The 20,670-nt window shown below is 51.0% G+C and overlaps 6 protein-coding genes across 6 annotated transcripts; 3 read left to right on the forward strand and 3 right to left on the reverse strand.

The window, feature by feature from the left end:
- Positions 1-822: 822 nt before the first annotated feature.
- UCRPA7_6508 (putative vacuolar atpase assembly integral membrane protein vma21 protein) lies at positions 823-1,338 on the forward strand (the record flags this gene model as incomplete). The annotated part of the gene is made up of 3 exons (XM_007919045.1): positions 823-935; positions 991-1,082; positions 1,199-1,338. 3 exons carry the CDS (start codon positions 823-825, stop codon positions 1,336-1,338), a joined length of 345 nt encoding a protein of 114 aa, XP_007917236.1.
- Positions 1,339-2,045: 707 nt separating this feature from the next.
- Positions 2,046-3,512, reverse strand: UCRPA7_6509 (hypothetical protein; the record flags this gene model as incomplete). The annotated part of the gene is made up of 5 exons (XM_007919046.1): positions 2,046-2,704; positions 2,759-2,809; positions 2,872-2,988; positions 3,039-3,119; positions 3,176-3,512. 5 exons carry the CDS (start codon positions 3,510-3,512, stop codon positions 2,046-2,048), a joined length of 1,245 nt encoding a protein of 414 aa, XP_007917237.1.
- A 5,437-nt stretch (positions 3,513-8,949) lies between these two features.
- Positions 8,950-9,633, reverse strand: UCRPA7_6510 (putative 60s ribosomal protein l33 protein; the record flags this gene model as incomplete). The annotated part of the gene is made up of 4 exons (XM_007919047.1): positions 8,950-9,148; positions 9,203-9,298; positions 9,464-9,473; positions 9,609-9,633. 4 exons carry the CDS (start codon positions 9,631-9,633, stop codon positions 8,950-8,952), a joined length of 330 nt encoding a protein of 109 aa, XP_007917238.1.
- A 2,090-nt stretch (positions 9,634-11,723) lies between these two features.
- Positions 11,724-13,695, forward strand: UCRPA7_6511 (putative glucose-6-phosphate 1-dehydrogenase protein; the record flags this gene model as incomplete). Its single annotated transcript, XM_007919048.1, has 6 exons — positions 11,724-11,752; positions 11,964-12,036; positions 12,095-12,115; positions 12,178-12,522; positions 12,583-13,522; positions 13,577-13,695. 6 exons carry the CDS (start codon positions 11,724-11,726, stop codon positions 13,693-13,695), a joined length of 1,527 nt encoding a protein of 508 aa, XP_007917239.1.
- A 1,424-nt stretch (positions 13,696-15,119) lies between these two features.
- On the forward strand, positions 15,120-18,437 carry UCRPA7_6512 (putative mediator of rna polymerase ii transcription subunit 14 protein; the record flags this gene model as incomplete). The annotated part of the gene is made up of 3 exons (XM_007919049.1): positions 15,120-15,821; positions 15,870-17,059; positions 17,111-18,437. The coding sequence occupies 3 exons, from the start codon at positions 15,120-15,122 to the stop codon at positions 18,435-18,437; spliced, it is 3,219 nt and encodes a 1,072-aa protein (XP_007917240.1).
- A 468-nt stretch (positions 18,438-18,905) lies between these two features.
- UCRPA7_6513 (putative protoporphyrinogen oxidase protein) lies at positions 18,906-20,417 on the reverse strand (the record flags this gene model as incomplete). Its single annotated transcript, XM_007919050.1, has 2 exons — positions 18,906-19,718; positions 19,782-20,417. 2 exons carry the CDS (start codon positions 20,415-20,417, stop codon positions 18,906-18,908), a joined length of 1,449 nt encoding a protein of 482 aa, XP_007917241.1.
- Positions 20,418-20,670: the final 253 nt, after the last annotated feature.

The raw sequence follows: 20,670 nt of genomic DNA on the forward strand, positions 1-20,670 counted from the left end.
TCAGATACAGTGGTGGTGAGAGGGGAGGCAATGACTTGTGCGAAAGGTTACAGTTGACAGAAATGTGAGAGTCGTAAGGTCGGATTGGCGAGGAACCCGCCTCGTAAGGTTGTTTGCGGTGAGAACACGAGATGCGAGTTCTAGAAAGACATGCGAAATGCGTGCTGATGACCTCGCTCCTTCTTGCGACGTGGAGTAAGGAAGATTCGCAAGAGACGGTGAAGCAGGCTGAGCGAGGTCGAGGTTGGGAATAGGCGTTGGGTTTTGGAGTGGAAGTGGGAGTTGTCAGAAGGGAGGTGAGTGCTCTCCCTGGGTTTTTGCGTGGCGGTTCGGCGCGAGACACGCTCAGAAATCCTTAGAGAGCATCAACTGCCCCACCACCGAACGCGCTAGCACGTGGAGGGGCTGGTCAATTAACTGAACAAAATTTATACTGTCCAGTCCCCCCCTATTGTTCTTATTCAACAGTACAATAGCAAATGACGCACAATACAAAAGCTCATTTACTCTTCTGAATTAATAACGTCATGTACATGATGTTATCTTGGGGAGCATCTCAAACCAAATTATATTTCGGGTTTAATAGACACAGGAAGACGGACTGGATAAGTGGCAACCAGGGAGACTAGCAATTGGATACAATGCGGTGGGCCTTCGAGTGAAGTACTGAGACTTACCTAGTCCAACCAATGCATTAACTCAACCATACTTCTGCATCTTGATTCTCGCTACAACAACATCCACATATTAGCATTCACAAATTTAAGCCGGGCCCAGCATCCTTCTCGATAACCTAGTCAGGAATTACGGAACCCTACCACCATGGCGACGCGAAGAATCATCTCGAGCGAGAAGACGCTCCTGGAGAAAGATGACACCGTAGGCTCCAGCCCAGCAGCCAACGAAAAGTCCAACATCACCCCGGCCGTCCCGACGTGAGCAGCACCCTCATCAGTGCTTCCCGCCGATTTACTGATTGCCCTTGTGCAGGGACGTGATAGTGAAGCTGCTGGCATTCACATTCGCCATGATTGTCTTCCCGATTGGCTCGTACTTCCTCACTGTGAACACCATTTTCAACGGTAAGTGATGCTCCTGGGTCCCTGCCCTTGTACGGACTTCTGGAGGTCCTAGTCGGCTACATGAACTATCGAGACATCCAGACCGATGATTGAATCTTCGCTGACATCCAGACAAGGAAACACAACGTTTGCGGGCGCAACGGCTGCCGTCATGGCTAACGTTGTGCTCATCGCATATGTGATTGTGGCGATGAAAGAAGATCAGTCAGACCAGCTCGGTGACGGTGCATCGAACGAGAAGAAGAAGGATCGTTGAAACCATCTCTATTGCATCATGTCCACCATAATTCTTATGTGTTACTAGTAGCATCTTACCAAAGTGCATGAATAATATATTTGACGAGGCACACAATTGCTTCTGTTCACGAAATGCGTGTCACAAGAGAGAAGGTCTATCAACCATGAAAGATGTGTCTCATGAAAGATGAGTTTGCTCTCCATTGTCAGCATACTGCTGCTCTCAACCTATGATGGTAGCAACTAGATTAGGGTCCCGCTGTGCCCCCTTATCCTTTCGTCTATCTGTGGCTCGAGTATATGTGCCGTAAGGGAAAGTGAAAGGTGATTAAGTCTAACCGCGAGCCAACAGATATCATTCCTTTCAGTATATCCTTCCCAGTCGTCATGAATATAATGGCACCCATCCTACTTACGCCAGTACAAAAATCATGTATGTATGTACTAGAATTCCATGTCCGTTTAAAAGTCATCTCACGCCGTCATGTTCAGCGGTGCGTCATATCACCGCCACGACTCACATCCTGACATGCTATTGTTTTGACCATTGTGAGCCAAATACAGCATAAGTCGGGGTTTTCGTAATGGTTCGTTCCAAAATTGAAACCAATATGATCTTTGGAAGAAAATCCTGATTCCGCACCGGTCTGGGTGCACAGTGGAGCCAGGGTCAAGGGGTATCGAATTATAGAGCTTTCACGGACGGATCGCACCAAGCATATCTACCTAAGATTGCTTGCTGAATCTGCGTGTGAACCAGCTCTTGCGCTTCTCGCCCATATCTGGTCGTTGCTGCTGGTAGCTATTCATGGACGTGTTGGTCGTAGGCTTCCTCAACATGGAAGCATCCTTTCGCGGCACCGGCGGCGCAGCCACTGCTGCATTCTGGTAACCATTCTGCTGCATATGACCCTGCGGCTGACCGTTCATACCGACAGTGAAGGCGGAAGGCTGGTACTCGGGGGTCTGGTTGAAGCCAATTCCATAATCGTTCACAGGCTCCTGGCGCTTCGGCGGGGATTGACGACGCTCAATGGAGCTGTTATCGCTGCTCGTGGGATCGGTCTGATAACCAGCCTGTTCGCCCGAAAGACCACTTCCTCCCGATCCCGATGCCACTGTCTCATAGGATCGATGGTTGTTGGGTACTGGATAAATGTTCTGCTCCCCTTGTCGGAAATTGTTGAAATGCGGTTCCGAAGCGGTTCGGGGGTATCTCTGGCGTCCGAATTGTGGGTTCGGATATGCACCATTTTGACCTCCTTGTTCGTACAGACCATCACGAGTCATTGCTCCTTGTCTAAAGTCGAGTTGACTGTCGTTGGCCCTGATCGTCGAAGTAGGACGTCCGCCATAGTAGCTGTCCTGAGGGAAGCGACCACCGTCTACAAGGCCGAAGTTAGCGATGTTCTAGTAAGGATGGTTGTTTAAAATCATACTGTTGCCATAATAACTGCTTCGTTTGTTCCAATTGGCAACGGATTCTGTGTCTGAATGTGCAATTTAGTAAGTATGTGGTTTAATGCTGTACCGGAAGCGTGGGAAAATTTACCTGATCGAATGAAAGACTTCCTGTTATAGCCACCATCAATGGCTGCTTCGAAACTTCGAATTGTGTCTAATGGGCGCTCCCATCGGCTTCGAGTGGGGTTGGATCGATCGGGATCAGCTTGTAAATGTCAGCTCTAGAATATGCAGTCAGAAGCTTATTGAGCATACCAATGGGATTGCCAAAAGCATCTCTATGCTGGACGCCTCGCAGAGAAGCCAATTGCGATTTGCCAGTTGCCGCAACAACAGCTGGTGACGATATGTTAGTCTTGTTATACTTAGATGCAGTCTACCAAGTGACGTACCTGGTTCGGCCTCGTTCATGGCCAAAGTCGGATCGGCTTTACTGTGAAGGCGCTTGGCTTCCTTCTCGGTATGTGTCTCGACCAAGTGTACCTTGTCCTTGCTGCCACTGCTCTTATGCGACTTCTCTGACTTGAAGCTAAAGCCTCTTGATCTCGGACGGGGCTTCTGAACTGGTGGGGGACCTTGTTGGTACTGTTGTGGCTGTTGCTGATATTGAGGTTGCTGGAACTGCTGCTGCTGCTGCTGCTGCTGTGCCGAGTTGTAATATTGCGGTGGAGAGAAGGTCTGCTGTTGACCTGGGGGCGCAGGAAGCGGATGACGGTCTTGAGCTGCCATTGTGACTGTGGACGGGGGAGCTATGGAGTTTTGTATGGGTATGAGCTTGGGGCGGTTGGCGCCGTTACGACTGGGGGTCAAGAGTGACAGGGCCCTTCGTGGATACCCAAATTGGATCGGTTTCTTTGATCGAGGATCGTCTTATCGCCCTTTGGCGGCGGCGGCACGTCAAAGTGGATGGAGGTAAGCTGGTCGTGGGCGTAGAATAGTGCAGTGTAGTCGCAGGCAGGCCTGGGTGCGGTGTCCACAGCTGTAGAGACGATGGATGATAGACAGCCCTGGGAGGTGGATGTGGATGTGGAGGCTGGCGGCACTGCTATCTGTGGATCAGTGGAGCCTAGAACGAGCGTCTCTGTCACAGAATCCAAAGAAATCAAGGCAGGCCTGTCTCGCGTGGCTGGGATGTGGTCGATGCTGGCGCAGTAGGAACGGCCGGGCAACGCAAGCAGTGACAGGGTTCAGTGTGCGCTACTCCCGGAAACATGCACCTGTTCGGCGGTTTAACGTCCAAGTGCGGTGGATGCTTGGCCCCTCCTGCCCTAATTTTAAAAGCGGTTTCGAGCGCTATCTGGTTGGATGGCAATTCGATGGACGGATGGCACCTTCGTTATCAATGGCGTCGGTGGTGGTGGTGGTGGTGGTGGTGGTTGTTGTTGTTGTTGTTGATGATGTGTCGGATGATATTTAGAGTGCAGGTACCGTGGGAAGGTTTGATTGACCGGATATGATGGAAGACGTTTTTTGTTTGCCGGTGATGAAATGAGGACCGTTGGGAGGCCGCGTTTAGACAGAAGGATGTTGTGTGTGGTGTGAGACTGATTGATCCGTGCACACCTATTCCCCCTTCTTGTTTCTCGTTTCTTTTGTCTTCCTTTTCGTGTTTGTCCAACCCTTCCTTATTGAATTCTTTTTTTGGCCCCTACTTGAATTGCCTCTCTTTGCTAGGCTGGGCTAAACTGGGCTGCAGGTGAGCTGTTGATGCAGCTGGCTTCTGCTGATGGTAGGGGGGCTGGCTGTGCCTGGGCAACCCTTTGGGATTCTGCGGGCCAAACGGAGCCCCTGGTTTGGGTCGGATTTGTTGTCGAGGGGGGGCTAAAACGTCTGATTGACGGGGAGGGTTTGGGTGCCAGTTAGCTGACGTCAAGTTGACCCGAGCTTCGCGGACTAGGGCCAGCGTAGTGGCGCAAGGTGCTGCAGATAATTAGGTGCTTTCGCGCTGCTCTACCGTTTCAGATGATGGGGATTCCAATTTCATCGATCAAAAAAGGTCCGCTTGGTGCACCTGGAGAAAAGAGGATCAAATGTCAGCCCTGCTCGAGAACATCTAAGAGAAGGCCGGGCAGCTGCATATAAGAAGCACTGCGAGCCAGACGGAGCAGAAAAAACGGTGCACCCGGCCGGCCTTGCTATAGCTTTTTCGAAAAAGCTTACCCAATCGCGCTAGAAAAAACGAGCAGTGGCGGCCACGCGGCTTTCCCCAAAAGATCGAGAGCGAAGGACTAATACGAGGAAAACTGACAGTCGTAAAGTCGGTCGGTCCCTCAGTCAGTCAGTTGGGCGGGCGACAAAGGGAAAACGAAAGTCGAGAAGGAATTAATATTATTGCGAGGTACGGAACGAATGTCGGGTTGTTTGCAAAAGGACGACCGAGCAGGAGGTCACAAGAGACAGCCGTACAATGGGAAAGATCTTGTAAGTGGGAAAGTCTGGTAAAGGCATGCAGGGTGAGTCTGCATTTTAAGAGAAGCCGGACCAGTCAGTCATTCGTGTATACTATGTACTATGGAAGTGAAGGTGGCTCATCCCATCGCATCCGCGTATGGATGGATTGTGTGTCTGCCCTAGCACGTCTGGTTCAACTTGACCTGACCTTGACGTATTGCAGTGGTCGTCCGTTCCCCTAGAGGAAGGGATGTGGTGTGGTGGCCCGCCCGCATACGTAGGTATCGACCCTCAACTCACCCATGCCTGTGTGTGTACCAGGTGTGCGAGAGTACAGCATGTACATGCGTGGAGTGTATCCCCTCGACAGTCTACGTATGGAGGCACGGCATAGCAAGCATCATCAGTGGAGATGCTCGCCGCTCAACGCTGTGCTGATTCGCCTCTGGCCTCGAATCACTAGAGGCGACGGCTTGGAGATTTTCGTTCTCTGACGGGTGAGACTCCTTCCGCAGGTGACGGCCTATCGAGTGGCGCCGAGCCTCGCCGTGGGCCGACGTTATCACGGTACAAGAGCTCCCCACGACACATGCCAACGCTCGCTCAGGTACATGTTCAAGTCTCAAGGACCGAATACCTCGTGTTAGGGTATCCCCACTGCACCCTCCCAGAATGTCTTATGTTCGCGAGCAGAGCGACGACGCGCGGATCGCACGTTTGGCTCCTCAGGGGATGCGGACACTTCAAAATCCCGCTGCTTGTAGTAGCTATCTGCTCCCACAGAATGCGACCCTACAGAGGACATTCACCGAAATTTCCGAGGTGCTGCAGTCTAAGGAGTTGTGCTTGCCCAACGGTTCATGATGGCGATCCTATCTACATCCTCTGCCTTCCCATCGAAACCTCGGTGGTCCGTAAGTAGAAATCCCCCTTGGGGACATCGTGGGCTGGATCTTAGCTCCCATTGCACTGCGTAGTGGTAGTGCTATAGCTCCACTCCTATCGATATCGCCATCGAAACGTGGACCGGTTCCCCTCGCTACTAAGACGACTATGTTAGTTAGTGTTGGAGATAGATGCATCCTCTTAATGCCTAGCCAAACTTTGACGCCAACGCGTCCAGGTACTCCGGAGCTCCCGCGGTAGTTGGCAACTGTAGTAGTTTGTGGCTTCGTGGCTTTCCGTTCCTCAGCTCGCCCCCTCGCACAAAACAAAACGCGACTCTCCTGTGTGCAAGTCTCACACAGTTATCTCGGCTCACCCAAGCCAGCGGTCGATGACATAAGACAATCGCCGTGCCTGGGCCAGGAGAGTGATCGTGGTCTGCCGGATGGTGCTGCGCCTCCATGCACTTCCCTATCACGCATCCATCCGTCCATCCTTGTTGACGGATTCGCATCTGACAGTTGGACGAGAGTAGGCTCCCGATAATACGGTAATCAGTAGCTTGTCAAGCTTGTCCACATCAGAAGATAGTACATACACTCCTGTTGTATTTGCAAGCAAGTATGTACTCGCTACCACTCCCTGCAGTATCGAGTATCAAGTTCGACAGCGGCAGGGCAGCCTAAACTGCAAATCCCTAATGCACCAAGCTCTTTGCTGTTTCGACCATAACCTGCTTCTGCTTCCCGCAGTTACGAAACCTGGAACTTAACGGCATGCTATACCTCCGTAGCCTGCCACGGGTGCCGATGCCAACCTTAACTGCCTCATTCCGACACAATCAATTTGTCTTGACAAGCATTCCGCATGTCTCTATCTATCAGGCATTGTCAAGTCTGTCTGGACACAAAGTCCCCCGCGCGATAAGGCAGGTGGAAGAAGCCCCGTCCCGTCGTCTCAATTGTCACCTCAGTGAAAGGTCCAAGCTCCCCCCTGGCTAGCAGTGCGACCCTAAAACCAACAGTGCTAGAATTGATCCCACTTTCCCCACGAGCCCTTGGATGATCAGCGCTCGCTCCGTTATAAATAGAGGGGCAATGAAGGCAATGCAGGGCCAAATGGAATGAGCCAACGTTTTCGTCAGAGACTGCCAATTGTCGATATGTTGATCAGCTGTTGCCAATGAGACGAACAGAGGGCCACATATGAAAACATGGAAGACTGCCTGCAAACGGCGCATCGCGGAGAGGATGCAATTGTAGGTATGGCAGTGATGGGCGCCGAGCAACAGCCTCTCTTGCCTCTAATGGCTCAGACGACGTGGCTCACTAATAAGGTTGTGTCAGCTTCCACCCGTCTACAGAGTACAGTAGCGCTCCTCCCCCGGTACGGCAAGGGTTGCCCTCGTACTCGAATCTTGATATTGAGAACCTTAGAGCCGAAGAAGCCGGCCACTAGCAAGAGCAAGCCCACAGGAGTTGGTGTGAAAGGTCCAGAATCTCGCAGTAGAATGAGGCGCCGGAGGCCCGGCAGTGGTAGATCTGCCCCTCCCTTAACCAGCGGCACGACGACTGTAAGGCAGGTTTATGCAGCCAAGCCAAGAACTATGAAAGCTGAACCACGGAGGACTTGGTCATTATTGCATGTTCGTGCAGCTCTGTATCCCTGAAGGAGCAAGTCTCTACCCCTTCCAACCGTAACTGATAGTGAGTAGTCCGTCCGTACAGGAATGATATTTTTGTCCCCATGGGAAACCTGATTGGCCTGCGGCCTCGGAAGACTGTCCGCTCACCACGACAAAGTTGCCAGGGACGTGTGATAAGGATTAAGCATTGTGAGGGATGAACTTGGACTGGGTAAGATGTCAAAGCTATTCAAGATCCTGGAAAGTCTTCGATGGACAAAGTAGATACTGGTGTAAGCAAGAACCGGACACTATTAAAGGCTGAGTGCATACCTACCTACCTAGGTAGGTAGCCTGATGGGATAAGGGCTCCGATAATGCAACCAGGCAACTAATTGGAGAGGTGCATGTGCCCGATAGACCCATTGCATGCAAGCCAGCTTCTTCTCGGGGAATTTTCACGGTTCATAACTTCTTTCATAAAATTGACCCTTTACGGCCTAAGGAGTACCTGTTCGTGCTGGAAGAGCACCACTGTACCCTAGCGGGCTTCTCAGGTGCCTCGCAGCGGTCAATGGCTTGCCTTGTACTGTAGTTCTCTTAGAATCTCCAGAATAATATCGCTGTGATAAGCAAATACGCAAGAGAAATGCTTCGACGTGGCACATAAATATAACCAACATATACGAAGGGATCCAGGCATGCGGGCTGGCAGACACTTCAGGTCTGAACCTTGTCAAAGAGTTTGATCGTACCAAAAATCATCTCAGTCTATTCACACGAAACCATCGTTGGCCTTAGTATTCAGTCCAGTAGTTTGGGGATGGGTCACTTGAGCTTGATAGAGACCTCCACGCCATGTCGTCAGTCATTATCTCGGGTGTGTGAATCACAAGCTGAGTACCAAATCCAAATCAGAAGCCACAAGAAATGAGTATGTTCCAAAGACAAGTTGGGTCGGGGTAATCGCAAATTCATCGTGACTTCTGAGGAACGAGTTATGTTGATTTCAAAGTACCATTTTCATTCAAGTCCTAGGAGATTTAACCCCATAGCAGTACCGGCTAGTTCCCTTCCTCCATCGCATGTAGTGTCGGGCAGCCTTCGTTGTGTTGGACCAAGCACATGAAAACCATCGATTGCACGTCGTGGTTGGTAACCGCCAAGTTGATTTGATGCTAAGCACAAGGCACACCTCTTCGGCCTTGCTAAACCCTAATGCAGCCAATGAAAGCCATACCACTCAACTCCGTCCTGAACCGTTGTTTATATCGAGGATGGGTAAAGCATGATGCGAACAGACGCGCCGAAAGATCGTGCGGGGAGGGGGTTGGTGAACTTGGCGCGGACGACTCCCGAGTTGCCATGCGGTCTGGTGACCTTGCCCCAGATCACCCTGATGTTGGTGCCTCGCTTCTCCTTCTGTGCGCGGTAGACATAGGCGACCTTCTTGCCGAGGTAGAAGCTGCTCAGAACGTTAGCAACCATATCACAGTCTCAAAGAGACTGTCGGACATACTTGGCAGCACCGGTGTCATCGACACCCTCGATCTTGATCAGGCTCGTCTTCGGGTGGGTCGTGTGACGGCTACGCTGGTAGCTCAGGTGGCGACCCCTAGAGTAACTTGGTCAGCCTCTTGCTCGTAATGTTCTTGTAGTCCGTCTCGGTTTATCTCGTCGTTCTCGTCACCCAGTTGCGGTATTCGTGTTCATCGTGGATTTCCCGCCGACCCATCTGAAGGACTGCTCAAGACGAGCAGATGTGCATGAGAGAACTTACTTGACGTATACTATAGACAACGGTCAGCATATATTTCACCAAGTAGTAGCAAGGCGCGCGCGAGGTTTCGCGATGTCACTCGACGACGTCGCCGACGCCTCGCAAGTAACCCGCCCACGTCGCCTCAGGATTGGAGTATACTCACATCTGTGACCAGCTTCTGAAGGCATGTTGACTGTGCCGATCAATCGATCTTTCTCTCCGTGCCAGTTGGGAAGGAAGTGGTTGATGCTTCTGGCGTTGACTGATCCGAACTGAGGCTAAGTCGTCGACCGCGAAAAATCCGGTGCAGGTGCGCTTAGGGTTTGTGGAAGGAAGAACGAACGCTAGAGGACGGAAAAATATTTTGGCCGACATAAATTTTCGTGGGTCGCCCCCTGCCACTTCTCAAGTCGGGATCCATACAAAATGTGGCTCACACTTCATGGCTTTGTGGCTTGACGGGCTGTGCACTGACCACCCAAACCCTGAGTTTACGTCATCGGGGACCTAGATGCAGTTGTTGCGATCGCGGAGGAAAAAGCCTCAGCGCAAGTAAATAGATCTTCTCTAGGAGGGATAATCAATTGTTGGTGTAATTAGTCTCTAGAAGTCTTCTATCGATAACAGATCATGGCGTGATGGTATCTCTCAATCTGTTCATGCAAGTTGCCAGGTACCAATACCCAGAAAGGGTAATCTTGCTACAGTCATTTGGAGATGAGGCAGGCGCAGTGAAGGTTGAGCATGCCATAATTGCCGTACTGAAGGAAATGAAAACTGCAAACGGGCCGCGTTTCTGAGACGCTACCCAAGCTGGGAATCCCGAGATCTCCGGGTATCTTGAGGTCGAACCAATAAACCTAAGAGTTGCGGGGTTCTGCTTCACTTGGATACCATTACTTGTCCCATGGGGCTACGTGCAAACGACGAGTTGTACTACCGATGTGCAGCGTCTACCTAGGTAGTCGAGTAATAGGCTACCTCAGATAGCCCAATTGCTAAGGAACTCCGGTGCGAGAGCATAAATTCTGGACATATCTCTTCTTTACTGCCAGGATTCACTACTAATTAACTGAAGGAACAGCTGAACGGCAATGGCAACTAAAATAGGGCAACACGGAGACTAGAACTTCGAGGCAATTAAGTCCGAAAAGATTACACTATGATTTCATTCCGTGGTGTTACAAATGGGAGTAGTGGGCGGACACTGGAGGAGTTCCCGGAACTCCATTGTAAGAGGGGTGCAAGAGTTAGGCGCATTAACAAGCTAGGTGGGAGACTGCCCCAGCTGCCTGAGCTACAACAGTGAAGAGAGCGGGCATGGGGGAGGTGTGACATAGACGTATTTCAGACGTCGATGCTACAAGTTTCGCAAGGGAGCCCACCGACGACATCTCACCCCTACAATCAACAAATTGCCAGTGCACCAGGAGCTTATGCTTCAGAGCCAGACCAGACAGACGTGGAGCCGCAAACGACGTGCAGGGTCTGAAGAGAGAGAGCGACCACTTGGGGGCCCTGCCAAGGCGGGTTCGTGGTTTTAGGAGGCGCTTTGAATCTATCGTCACTTTTTGCCAGTAAGGTAGCAAGGTAAATCTGAACAGTTCCTGTACCTACTGTAGGGGAATTATGTACTTCGCTGTACGGTACAGCACACCGCCAGCCCACTCGCAGTGGAGGATGCAGTTTGGAATTCTCAACGAGAAGCGGCTAAGCGAGAATCTAGCTTGGTTTATGTCAACATGTTGGGCTTCTCTGAGGCTTAATCCCGCAGGTGCCGCTTTTCCCCTTGCCTTCTCCAGCCAGCTGACCAAGCGAAAGATATCAGGGTCACAACTCTCTGATAGCATGTTGGCATTGAATCGAACACATCGGTCATTAATCCGCGATCGCCGCCGCGGTAATTGACTGAGCTAGGTATAATTGGCAGGTCTGCGAGTGCGCATTTGATGTCCAGGCGGAAAAGTAGAGGTGGCTGTTAAGGCATCTAACAGAAGCAGCTTGTCCTCCAGTAAGAAAGGCGGGACACTGAGTAAGCTCCCCTCCAGGTGCGTATCTTGCTTAGCTCCTCCAAGTCTGCGCATCACCCCGCCGGCCGGTGCGTTAAAACAAACCCATTTAACCCCAATTCCTAGACAGCGGAGCTTCCAAGTCTTTACGTCTCTTTCCCATCCCCCACGCACTCCGACCGAAGCTTTTCTTCTTGATATCCCTTCCCCCTTCGACTTTGTAGACCTTTCCTCCGTCCAACCTGCTCGTCCAAGGCAAAGCAAACATCATGGCGACCGACATGCATTCTGCAGCTGCGTAAGTGACCCCGCCAACACGCCCGCGATCTTTCTCATTATTATCCGCCCGGGCCAATTCGAGCGAGCTCGTCCGCCGAGCTCGCAGCTCGGTCGGACAGACATGGCATCTCTCCCAAGAGTAGTGTCTCGATCTTTGCGCATTGCATGGCAGTCCCATGCTCGGACGTGTTTCTCCAGATAGAATGATGCTAACATGACCTCTTTAACAGCGCCTTGGAGCTCAAGGACAACACCGTCATTGTTGTCCTCGGCGCCTCGGGAGATCTGGCCAAGAAGAAGACTGTAAGTCGGCCCAGTAGATCCATGTTGTCACTATATCGTAATGCTAATCTGTCCATAGTATCCGGCATTGTTCGGCCTCGTGAGCGCCTCCCTCTCAAGCTATCCGCCTTATATCCTCACAGATGACTAATTGCCTCGAAGTACCGAAACCAGTTCCTACCGAAGGACATCAAGATTGTCGGATATGCTAGAACCAAGATGGACCACGAGGAGTACTTGAGGAGGATCAAGTCTTATATCAAGACCCCTACCAAGGATATGGAACAGATGCTTGAGGAGTTCACGTCTATCTGCACCTACGTGTCCGGCCAGTACGATCGTGACGACTCTTTCTTAAACCTCAACAAGCACTTGGAGGAGCTAGAGCAGGGCAGGAAAGAAGCACATCGCCTGTTTTATATGGCTCTACCACCCAGTGTCTTTACAATCGTCTCCCAGCACCTAAAGAAGTGCTGCTACCCGAGCAAGGGTATTGCCCGTGTTATCGTAAGTGACCTCGCACTTGCTTATAATCCCATCACTGACATGCCGCGCGCGTCATTTTAGGTTGAGAAGCCGTTCGGTAAGGATCTTGCCAGTTCAAGAGAACTTCAAAAGTCCTTGGAGCCAGACTGGAAGGAGGATGAAATCTACCGTATCGATCATTATCTTGGAAAGGAGATGGTCAAGAATATCCTAATCCTCCGATTTGGTAACTCCTTCCTTGGAGCTACCTGGAACCGTCATCACATTGACAATGTGCAAATCTCTTTCAAGGAGCCTTTCGGCACTGAGGGGCGAGGAGGTTATTTCGATGAGTTTGGCATCCTACGAGATGTCATGCAGAATCACTTGCTCCAAGTTCTTACCCTACTCGCCATGGAACGTCCCATTTCATTCTCCGCTGAAGATATTCGTGATGAGAAGGTCCGAGTTCTCCGAGCTATACCAGCGATTGAGCCCAAGAACGTAATCATCGGCCAGTACGGCCGATCACTTGACGGCAGTAAGCCATCATACAAGGAAGATGACACTGTTCCTAAGGACTCTCGATGCCCCACATTCTGCGCGCTGGTTGCGTACATTAAGAACGAGCGATGGGACGGCGTGCCTTTCATCATGAAGGCCGGCAAGGCTCTCAACGAGCAGAAGACAGAGATCCGAGTGCAGTTCAAGGATGTCACGTCCGGTATCTTCAAAGACATTCCTCGAAATGAGCTGGTCATGCGAATCCAGCCCAATGAGAGTGTGTACATCAAGATGAACTCCAAGCTTCCTGGTCTCAGCATGCAGACCGTGGTTACTGAGCTCGATTTGACCTACCGACGACGGTTCTCCGATCTCAAGATCCCAGAGGCATACGAGTCGTTGATCCTTGACTGCTTGAAGGGCGATCATTCCAACTTCGTTCGTGATGATGAACTCGACGCCAGCTGGCGCATCTTCACGCCACTGCTGCACTATCTCGATGACAACAAAGAAATTATCCCTATGGAGTACCCATACGGTCAGTACTTGTGTGAATGTATCAGCTTACGCTTTGACTGATTCCAAATGCTAGGTTCCCGTGGTCCTGCTGTCCTTGACGACTTCACCGCATCCTACGGATATAGGTTCAGTGACGCTGCCGGATATCAGTGGCCCACTACGTCCGCCGCGCAGCCCACAAACAAGTTGTAAGTTTATGGATGACACGAACCATTTTGAGCAAATGGAAATCTAGCTGGGATGAGTGGATCATAGTAACACTTTCCCTTGCAGTTAGTTAAGACAAGAACTCGATATCGCTTAATCAACGCCAGGAGGATTTCTCCCTGTATTCTACTGGCCGTCTTGACTTGGAAGGAGTATATCCTTGATTAGACCCTTAAGAGGAAGATGTCATGAGGTTATTGGCATCTGAAAGGTTCTTTCAGCATTACACGGGAGGGGAGGCAATAGTACAGATATGAGCTTTGCTTTCTACGGTTAGGAGGATAGAAAAATCGACAAATGTCTTGCTTTTTGTAATATCCTAGGCCCTGGCCCAGCCATAGTGTTTGGGGTTTTTTTTTGTTGGGTTTTTTTTGCTAAAACACTCAAATTACCATTCCACATTTTAACGAACCTCCCCAAGCTACCATCTACAGAGCCTACAGAGCCTCCCTTGCAGGTTTGTCATGGTTAAATGCTTCGATCGCGCTACCTACTGTCGGCATTATCTTGGTGTTTGCGAATGTTCATCTTCGTTTATTACCGACAAAAAGGAAATACTAGTACACACCCATCAAATTTAACCAATATCCAGCGATCTGAGACGATTTTCGCAAAGGATCAAGAGACATGATACAAAGTAAGTGATCCGTATTCAAATGCTGGTATTGAAGTTCAGCTGAGTGACCTACCTGTACCATGAAGTAGGAAGCGGGTAAGCTGGAGATGCAGGTGGTACTGTAGATCCACTACTAAGATAAAGATAAGATCTGTCACGTGATACTGTCACTTTTCCCTACCTATTCGCATCTAGCGACCGCGGCGGCGCGAGACAAAGGGACCAGCACCTCACCTTTCTCATCATTTATCCTACCGACCACGAGGACCCTTGACGATCGCTTTCGACGCAACAGTATTCATATCTTCCTGCACCTCCGTCACTACCTAGGTTTCTTTTATTCTCACCTGTGATCCGACCCTGCGTCGTGCGTCGCGGTCCCAACCTCGTCTCTCAATAGCAACGTGACTTTTGGTGTCAGCTTGCATTGGCGACTCACTCTATACGGTCGCACCGAGAACAGGACTTTCCTGATTGCGATGGGATTTCACGCCGGATGCTGGAGCGCTTACATATGATCAGTCGGACGGGAGACGCCAGTAATCTGTTGATGGCTTGCGGCTCGCCCTTGCGTCGAACTACTGATGGTTGCCGACCTTCGAACGAGCACGAACCATAAACACTCGACCTAATTAATCACCTACTCTTCCACCTTAAACGCGATTTTATAGCGCCTCTATTTGCGATATTGCGCCAGGTTCTACGGCCAGGGGGGCGCCGCTTGGGGAAGCTCAGATCTCAGCGGTAGAGGTCTTGAAAGAGGTTGTTGCGCTTGGTGCTCCAGGCCGCCAAAATGGAGATCGGGGTTCAGAATGGCGTCCTGACCAACCATGATAGAGATACAAGGGTCAACGGCATCAACGGCAATGCGATAGTCAAGCGAGAGCCTTCCCCAGAGAAGGGTAAAGGAGCCTCGGGGATTAGCACATTGAATGGGACCTATCACGGTGCGATGGATGTGGACGCGCCTCAGGGGCAGGCATCAAGCAAGGCGCTGCTTTCGGATGATCGTTCCAAACTAGACGACTTGCCGGAAGAGATTGTCCATATCACACAGAACTTCATGCCCCTAGGTCTCCTGTTAACGCGGCTTGCGCAGAAGTCTCACAACGCCATACAAGACAAGATTTTAGAGATGGCCAAGATGCCACTGCCACAGGTCATGAACGGCAACTCAGACACCCACAGCAATCCCCTCGACGATACATCGGAAGAGAATCTTGCGAAGAAGACGGCGCTTTTGCATTTCGTCCAAGACCTCCATGCGAAATGGGTCAAGGCACTCGTTATCACAGAATGGAGCCGGAAAGCCGATCTCGTTAGCAAACTCATTGATCTCAAGGCCCATATCGATGTACAGATGTTCAAATACGATGGCGCTCTTGACCAGATAGTAGATGTCAAGAGGAACCTATTGTATGCGCGTCTCCCGAATCCAGACCTCAAAACTGCCTTGCAGGTTTTGTCGACGGGAGATGTGCCCTGGATGCCCGAGGTAAGTTTACTGTTCTGCCTTTGTAGCCTTGTCCCTAACGATGAATAGTTAAATTACATCGAGCCACCGCCTCTTACTCCTCAAGAACAGCTCAAATGGATTGACAACCTCAATACGCTCTTGTCAATAAGACTAAGTCTGGATGATCACGACAAGATACCCTTCCATTTTCGTGATTATAGTGTAAGTTCGGGGCGAGTGACTTTCAAGGTCAAAGGAGAGTTTGAGGTAGACCTCACGATTGCCGACGAAGACTTTGAAAAACAATTCTGGTTTATCGACTTCCGCTTTCTATTCACTCCTGCACCGAAAGAACTCTCGGAAGGTCTCAGAGCTTTCCTAGAGGCCAAAGTCAACGAAGCACTCGCGAATGAGGGGCTAGATGGATGCTACCGGTTCCTGCATGAGTTTGTCTTGACTCACAAGATCAATGAGTTTAGTCGTCAAGCTCGTGAAATGAGTCGCGACCGATGGACAGATTCTGTTCGGGTTGAACGACTGAACAGAGCCATTTCTATTCAGTACTGGGCATCTCGATATCTCCAGAACGGACCCAAGAGCTGGGTTATCCTCGGTGTCAATAGTGGGAGGAAGACGACAAATCTTGTGGACGCAAAGGCCACAAGTTCTCTCAGTCTCCGATGGTTCAGAGACAACAAGGAGGTCAAAGACATCGACATATTGCTGGACAGCGATGTGGTTTCTGCGGAGCATCTCCTGAAGAGAGTGATCGCCAGACATGTGGGCCATATTCTCCGTACCATCTACGACAAGTTACAATCAAAGCCGCGCTTCATGAAACGTGAGGCGGCCATGTCACTACACCTCGACAAGGACGAACCGATGCTGTCAGCTCTGGAGGTGCAGTTGACGTATTGCGAGAAAATTACTGCCAAGATCGATCCAATCACAGGATTCTTCGCAATGTCACCTCATTCGCGAGTAGTCTATGAAGGCGAGCATCGACTTAATTATAGGTCAAAAGACCCAGCAGAGGAGGGGTTGATATCAATTGAAGGTATCCGTTGCGTGTCTACCATGGAAGAACTCAACCGCCGAGGAAAGAGCATGGGATGGATCGGTAGTCCCCGACCAATTAAGCCCGAAGAAGTCAGAACAATCGTCAATTCTCGTGACGGAGTCCAGTCCTTATGGTTCAAACGAGAAGGGTGGGACCCGCGATGGTATCTCATGCTAAGCCTTAGTCTGAGTGGTGATCAATGGTGGCTGGTCGAGTTGTGAGTACTCTGTCAAACTGACAGTGATCCGCATACTAATGCTTTCCTTAGAAACCACAGTCAACCAAACGCTCAAATTAAGGCTTACATGCCCCTTCCTTTTTCTTCAACAGACCCTAACCTGTCGGACAAATTCTTCACCAACTTAACTACCTTCGCAACAGGTGTCCTCTCACAATTGACGGATATTGGCGTTTTGCGTAGTAGGCGTATCGCACACGTCATACGTCAAGTGCCAAACTCCCAACTGTCACCCCAGGTCAAGATCCCGGCGGTGTATGTAAAATTGTCAGAGGTTCTCCGAGCGAGCAGCGGCAAACGCCAATGGCAGAAAGCCTCGTGGGCTGCCGACGATGTACGCATTGTGTTTGGCGGTATCCAGAGATTTGTTCCAGAGGATTCGAAGCAACGCCAGTCTACAGCTTCGCACCCGGACAAGCGACTGACCGTATTTGCCGAGGCTCGAGTCTTGGTCTCAGACAAGAAGAAATTCAGCTTGTTGAAAGGCAATGTCGATCACGACGTGACCTACAACCCTCGAAGCGGCCAATTTTCATTGCGTCTTCGTGCTGAGGTTGGACAGTCGATCGTTGATTCTCTTGCGAATCGCCTCCAAGCTATCGACAGATTGGTCGATTTCCTCGAAGCCATGTCTAAGCACGGGAGGAGGCTTCAGTGCCAAAGTGTCACTCTTCGCAAGGTCGTCTTCAGTTACGGAGACCCTGCACCTGAAGACTCTCAGACTGGCATAATCGCAACAGGTTCTGCGAGTCGTTATCAGGTGGTGTTGGACTTGGCGAGGGGCGAGGAGATTAGCATCAAGCTTCAGAAGGGGAACCCGCACCTTCGAGTGCTAGACTTGCTACGAAGATTGGTCAACTCGCCAATAGGATTTGAGAGCCTACCTTTCTGGCTGTCTTTAACGCTTCCGATGTTGCGGGGCTTGAATCTAGTTGAAGAGTCCTGGCAAAATGTTCAACTCAACAACCAGGGATCTTTTACCATCTTTCATAGGGCACTCGAGTGGTTGACGCTACGGTTCAATTTTCCCAGTCCCCAAGGCAAGCCACCCCGTCAAGTCTGGTTTGACGTCCGACTCAAGTCTAGGAATGAAGAGCTCTGGTGGTTCTTGTGGCGCTCGGACAAAGATAAAGACGCGAAGGATGAGTTCAGCAGCGTCCTTCAGCCAATATGGAATGATAGGGGCGAGCATTGGCGCGGGCTGAAATCAAGTGCTGCGGCAAAGACTGCTGACGGTATTGAGGAGCTTCTCATAAAGGTCAGCGAGGCATTAAAACCGTTGACCGAACTTGATGGCAGTGAAGTCGAGACCAAACTGGAGTCGAAAGGAGGCGGCGATGTTGTCGTGATAGATTAGCGTGACGTATCGCATCGGTGTCGCTTCGCCACACAATCCAAAAACCAAACACCGAGAGCGCTTGACGGATATCCAGGGGTATTACGGGACCCGCATATAGATGCCATGGTCTTTCAATCATGGTCTCCAGACTTTTTGTGTAGAGATTCCATCGAGGGAACAGGACAGCGATGAAGGAGACGCGCTGAAGTCATGGCCTTCGGCCAGTGGCTCTTGTGGAGCTCAGCGCACTGGATGGTTATCTAGTTCTCACTTTTCTCGATAGCGAAACAGCATATTAATGATACCAAAACAATTGTACAACTACAGATCATCTATGCTCTCTATGTAACATGTATGCCTATTTATGCCTGAGCTTGCGTCCTGTGACACCTAGCTCCACGACGTCGCCAGTATAACTATGCTTTTAGTCTAACCTTGTCCACCTCCATATGAGGAAATATATACAATTCGCTTGTCTTGATTTGTTCAATTTCCGTATCTGAACGGCACTTTATTCTTCATGTATGGGGCGAGATCGGGGCACGCCCGAGTCGCCCACGCTAGACCAGTCTCGCCTACATGGTCCAAGGGGTTCGTATGTGGCGTCCCGTAATCTAGGTATCCATGCCCAGCAACTTGCAGCGCGGCATCCCGCCCAGCCCGCAGGCTCGGCAACACGCCAGGCGGCGTATACGAGCCGCCGGCGACAGTCAGCTTGCCGCGGAAGGCATCGAGAAGCTCGTTGTGCGCGGCGTGCATTCTCTGTCTGTGGCCCACGTACTGTTGCGGGATGCACTCCCTGCAGATCTTGGTGGATGCCACGACGCCCTTCTGCGCGGATTCTGGGATCCCGAGCTGGCGCTGCACCGTCTCTTTGGCCATTTCAGCGGCTTCTTTCGCGTCGGGCCAGTTCTCCGGCGGCAGCCAATCCCAGTGGTGTCCGCCCAGCATGACGGTGAACTTCGTGCCCTCGACGGTATCCATGCGGCCTCGCTTCAACACGGTCGGATCCTGAGGACGACCGCTGGCGGAATCGCGATCAGAGTCGAAAAGAACACCAAGTGCGCAGTGAGGATTGTTCGCTGCCGGGACGGAGCCCGGGATGAGGTATCCAAACCCGCTGTGGGGAGCATTCAGGTTAGGCGTAGGGTACCAGAGGTTGACGACCTGGATAGTGACGGCTTTTTGCTCTTTCAACGTCGGTAGAGAATCGCCGGTGAGCTTGCCTAGTGTCCCGCTGAATATCGTGGAGATGACTTGGCCATATTGCTTTGCCTCTTCCGTCTTGCCACTGTGAACCTATGGACAGGATTAGCTCGATCTCTGAGCCGCAAGTGGCTGGTAAAGGGCAGTCTGACTTACTTCCACATTTTGAGTCTCCTCATTGAATCGAAGTGCTGTGACTGATTCACCAGTCTTGAGAGTAACTTTGGGGTTCTTCCTCAATTTGTCCACAATTGCATCAGTTAGGGTACTGAAGCCGTTGAAGAACCCAATGAAGCCCCAGTCCATGCTCATCCTCGCTACATCAATAACATTGCCATTACGTGTAATTATGTCATGCGCCGAGTATATGTCTTGTAGTTCGACGAACATCCCGCCTTTCAGAACGGGTTCGACATCCAGCTGGTCATTGAGGAGCAGGCGGCGGAAAAGGCCAGACTCCATGCTCAGCTTCCAGACGTCACCACCATACACCCCGTGTATCAACGCCGAGAGCAGATTGTTCACCACATCCGGACGGCCAAATTTGCTCGCAAAGTACTCGCCGATGGAGACATCACGCAGGGTGTAGTCGCCGAGGGGACGGGAGTTGGACTCGGCAGGCGTACGTAGGAAGTTCGCCAAGGACGGCAGCATACCCTTGAATAAGGGCTCAGTCAGGACATTGCCAGCGGCATGAAGCCAGGCCCTCAGCGTCCCCATAGGGTCATTCAGATCAGTCACCGGCGCTGTTACGTCCACAAGGTGATCTGGATGGTAGATATACCTCCTCATCATGGGTCCTGGATTCTTGGGCATGCAGTATACATCCTGCTCGAGCCCCAGGCTGTCAATCTAGTGGTATAAACGTCAGCACTGATTTTCAAGAAACAGCGGTGAGAAGCAGGAGAAGAACAGAGAAAGTCGTACGAGATCCCACAACACGAAGTCATCCCACTTTGGTGTATTTGTTTGGGCGGCGACTGTCCGCGGTCCACGTTCAAAGACGACCGTCTCATCTTTTCCCTTTGACCGCACTTGAACTTTC

Source organism: Phaeoacremonium minimum (genome assembly GCF_000392275.1).
Source record: "Phaeoacremonium minimum UCRPA7 unplaced genomic scaffold PA7_03_scaffold_479, whole genome shotgun sequence".
NCBI lineage: Eukaryota > Fungi > Ascomycota > Sordariomycetes > Togniniales > Togniniaceae > Phaeoacremonium > Phaeoacremonium minimum.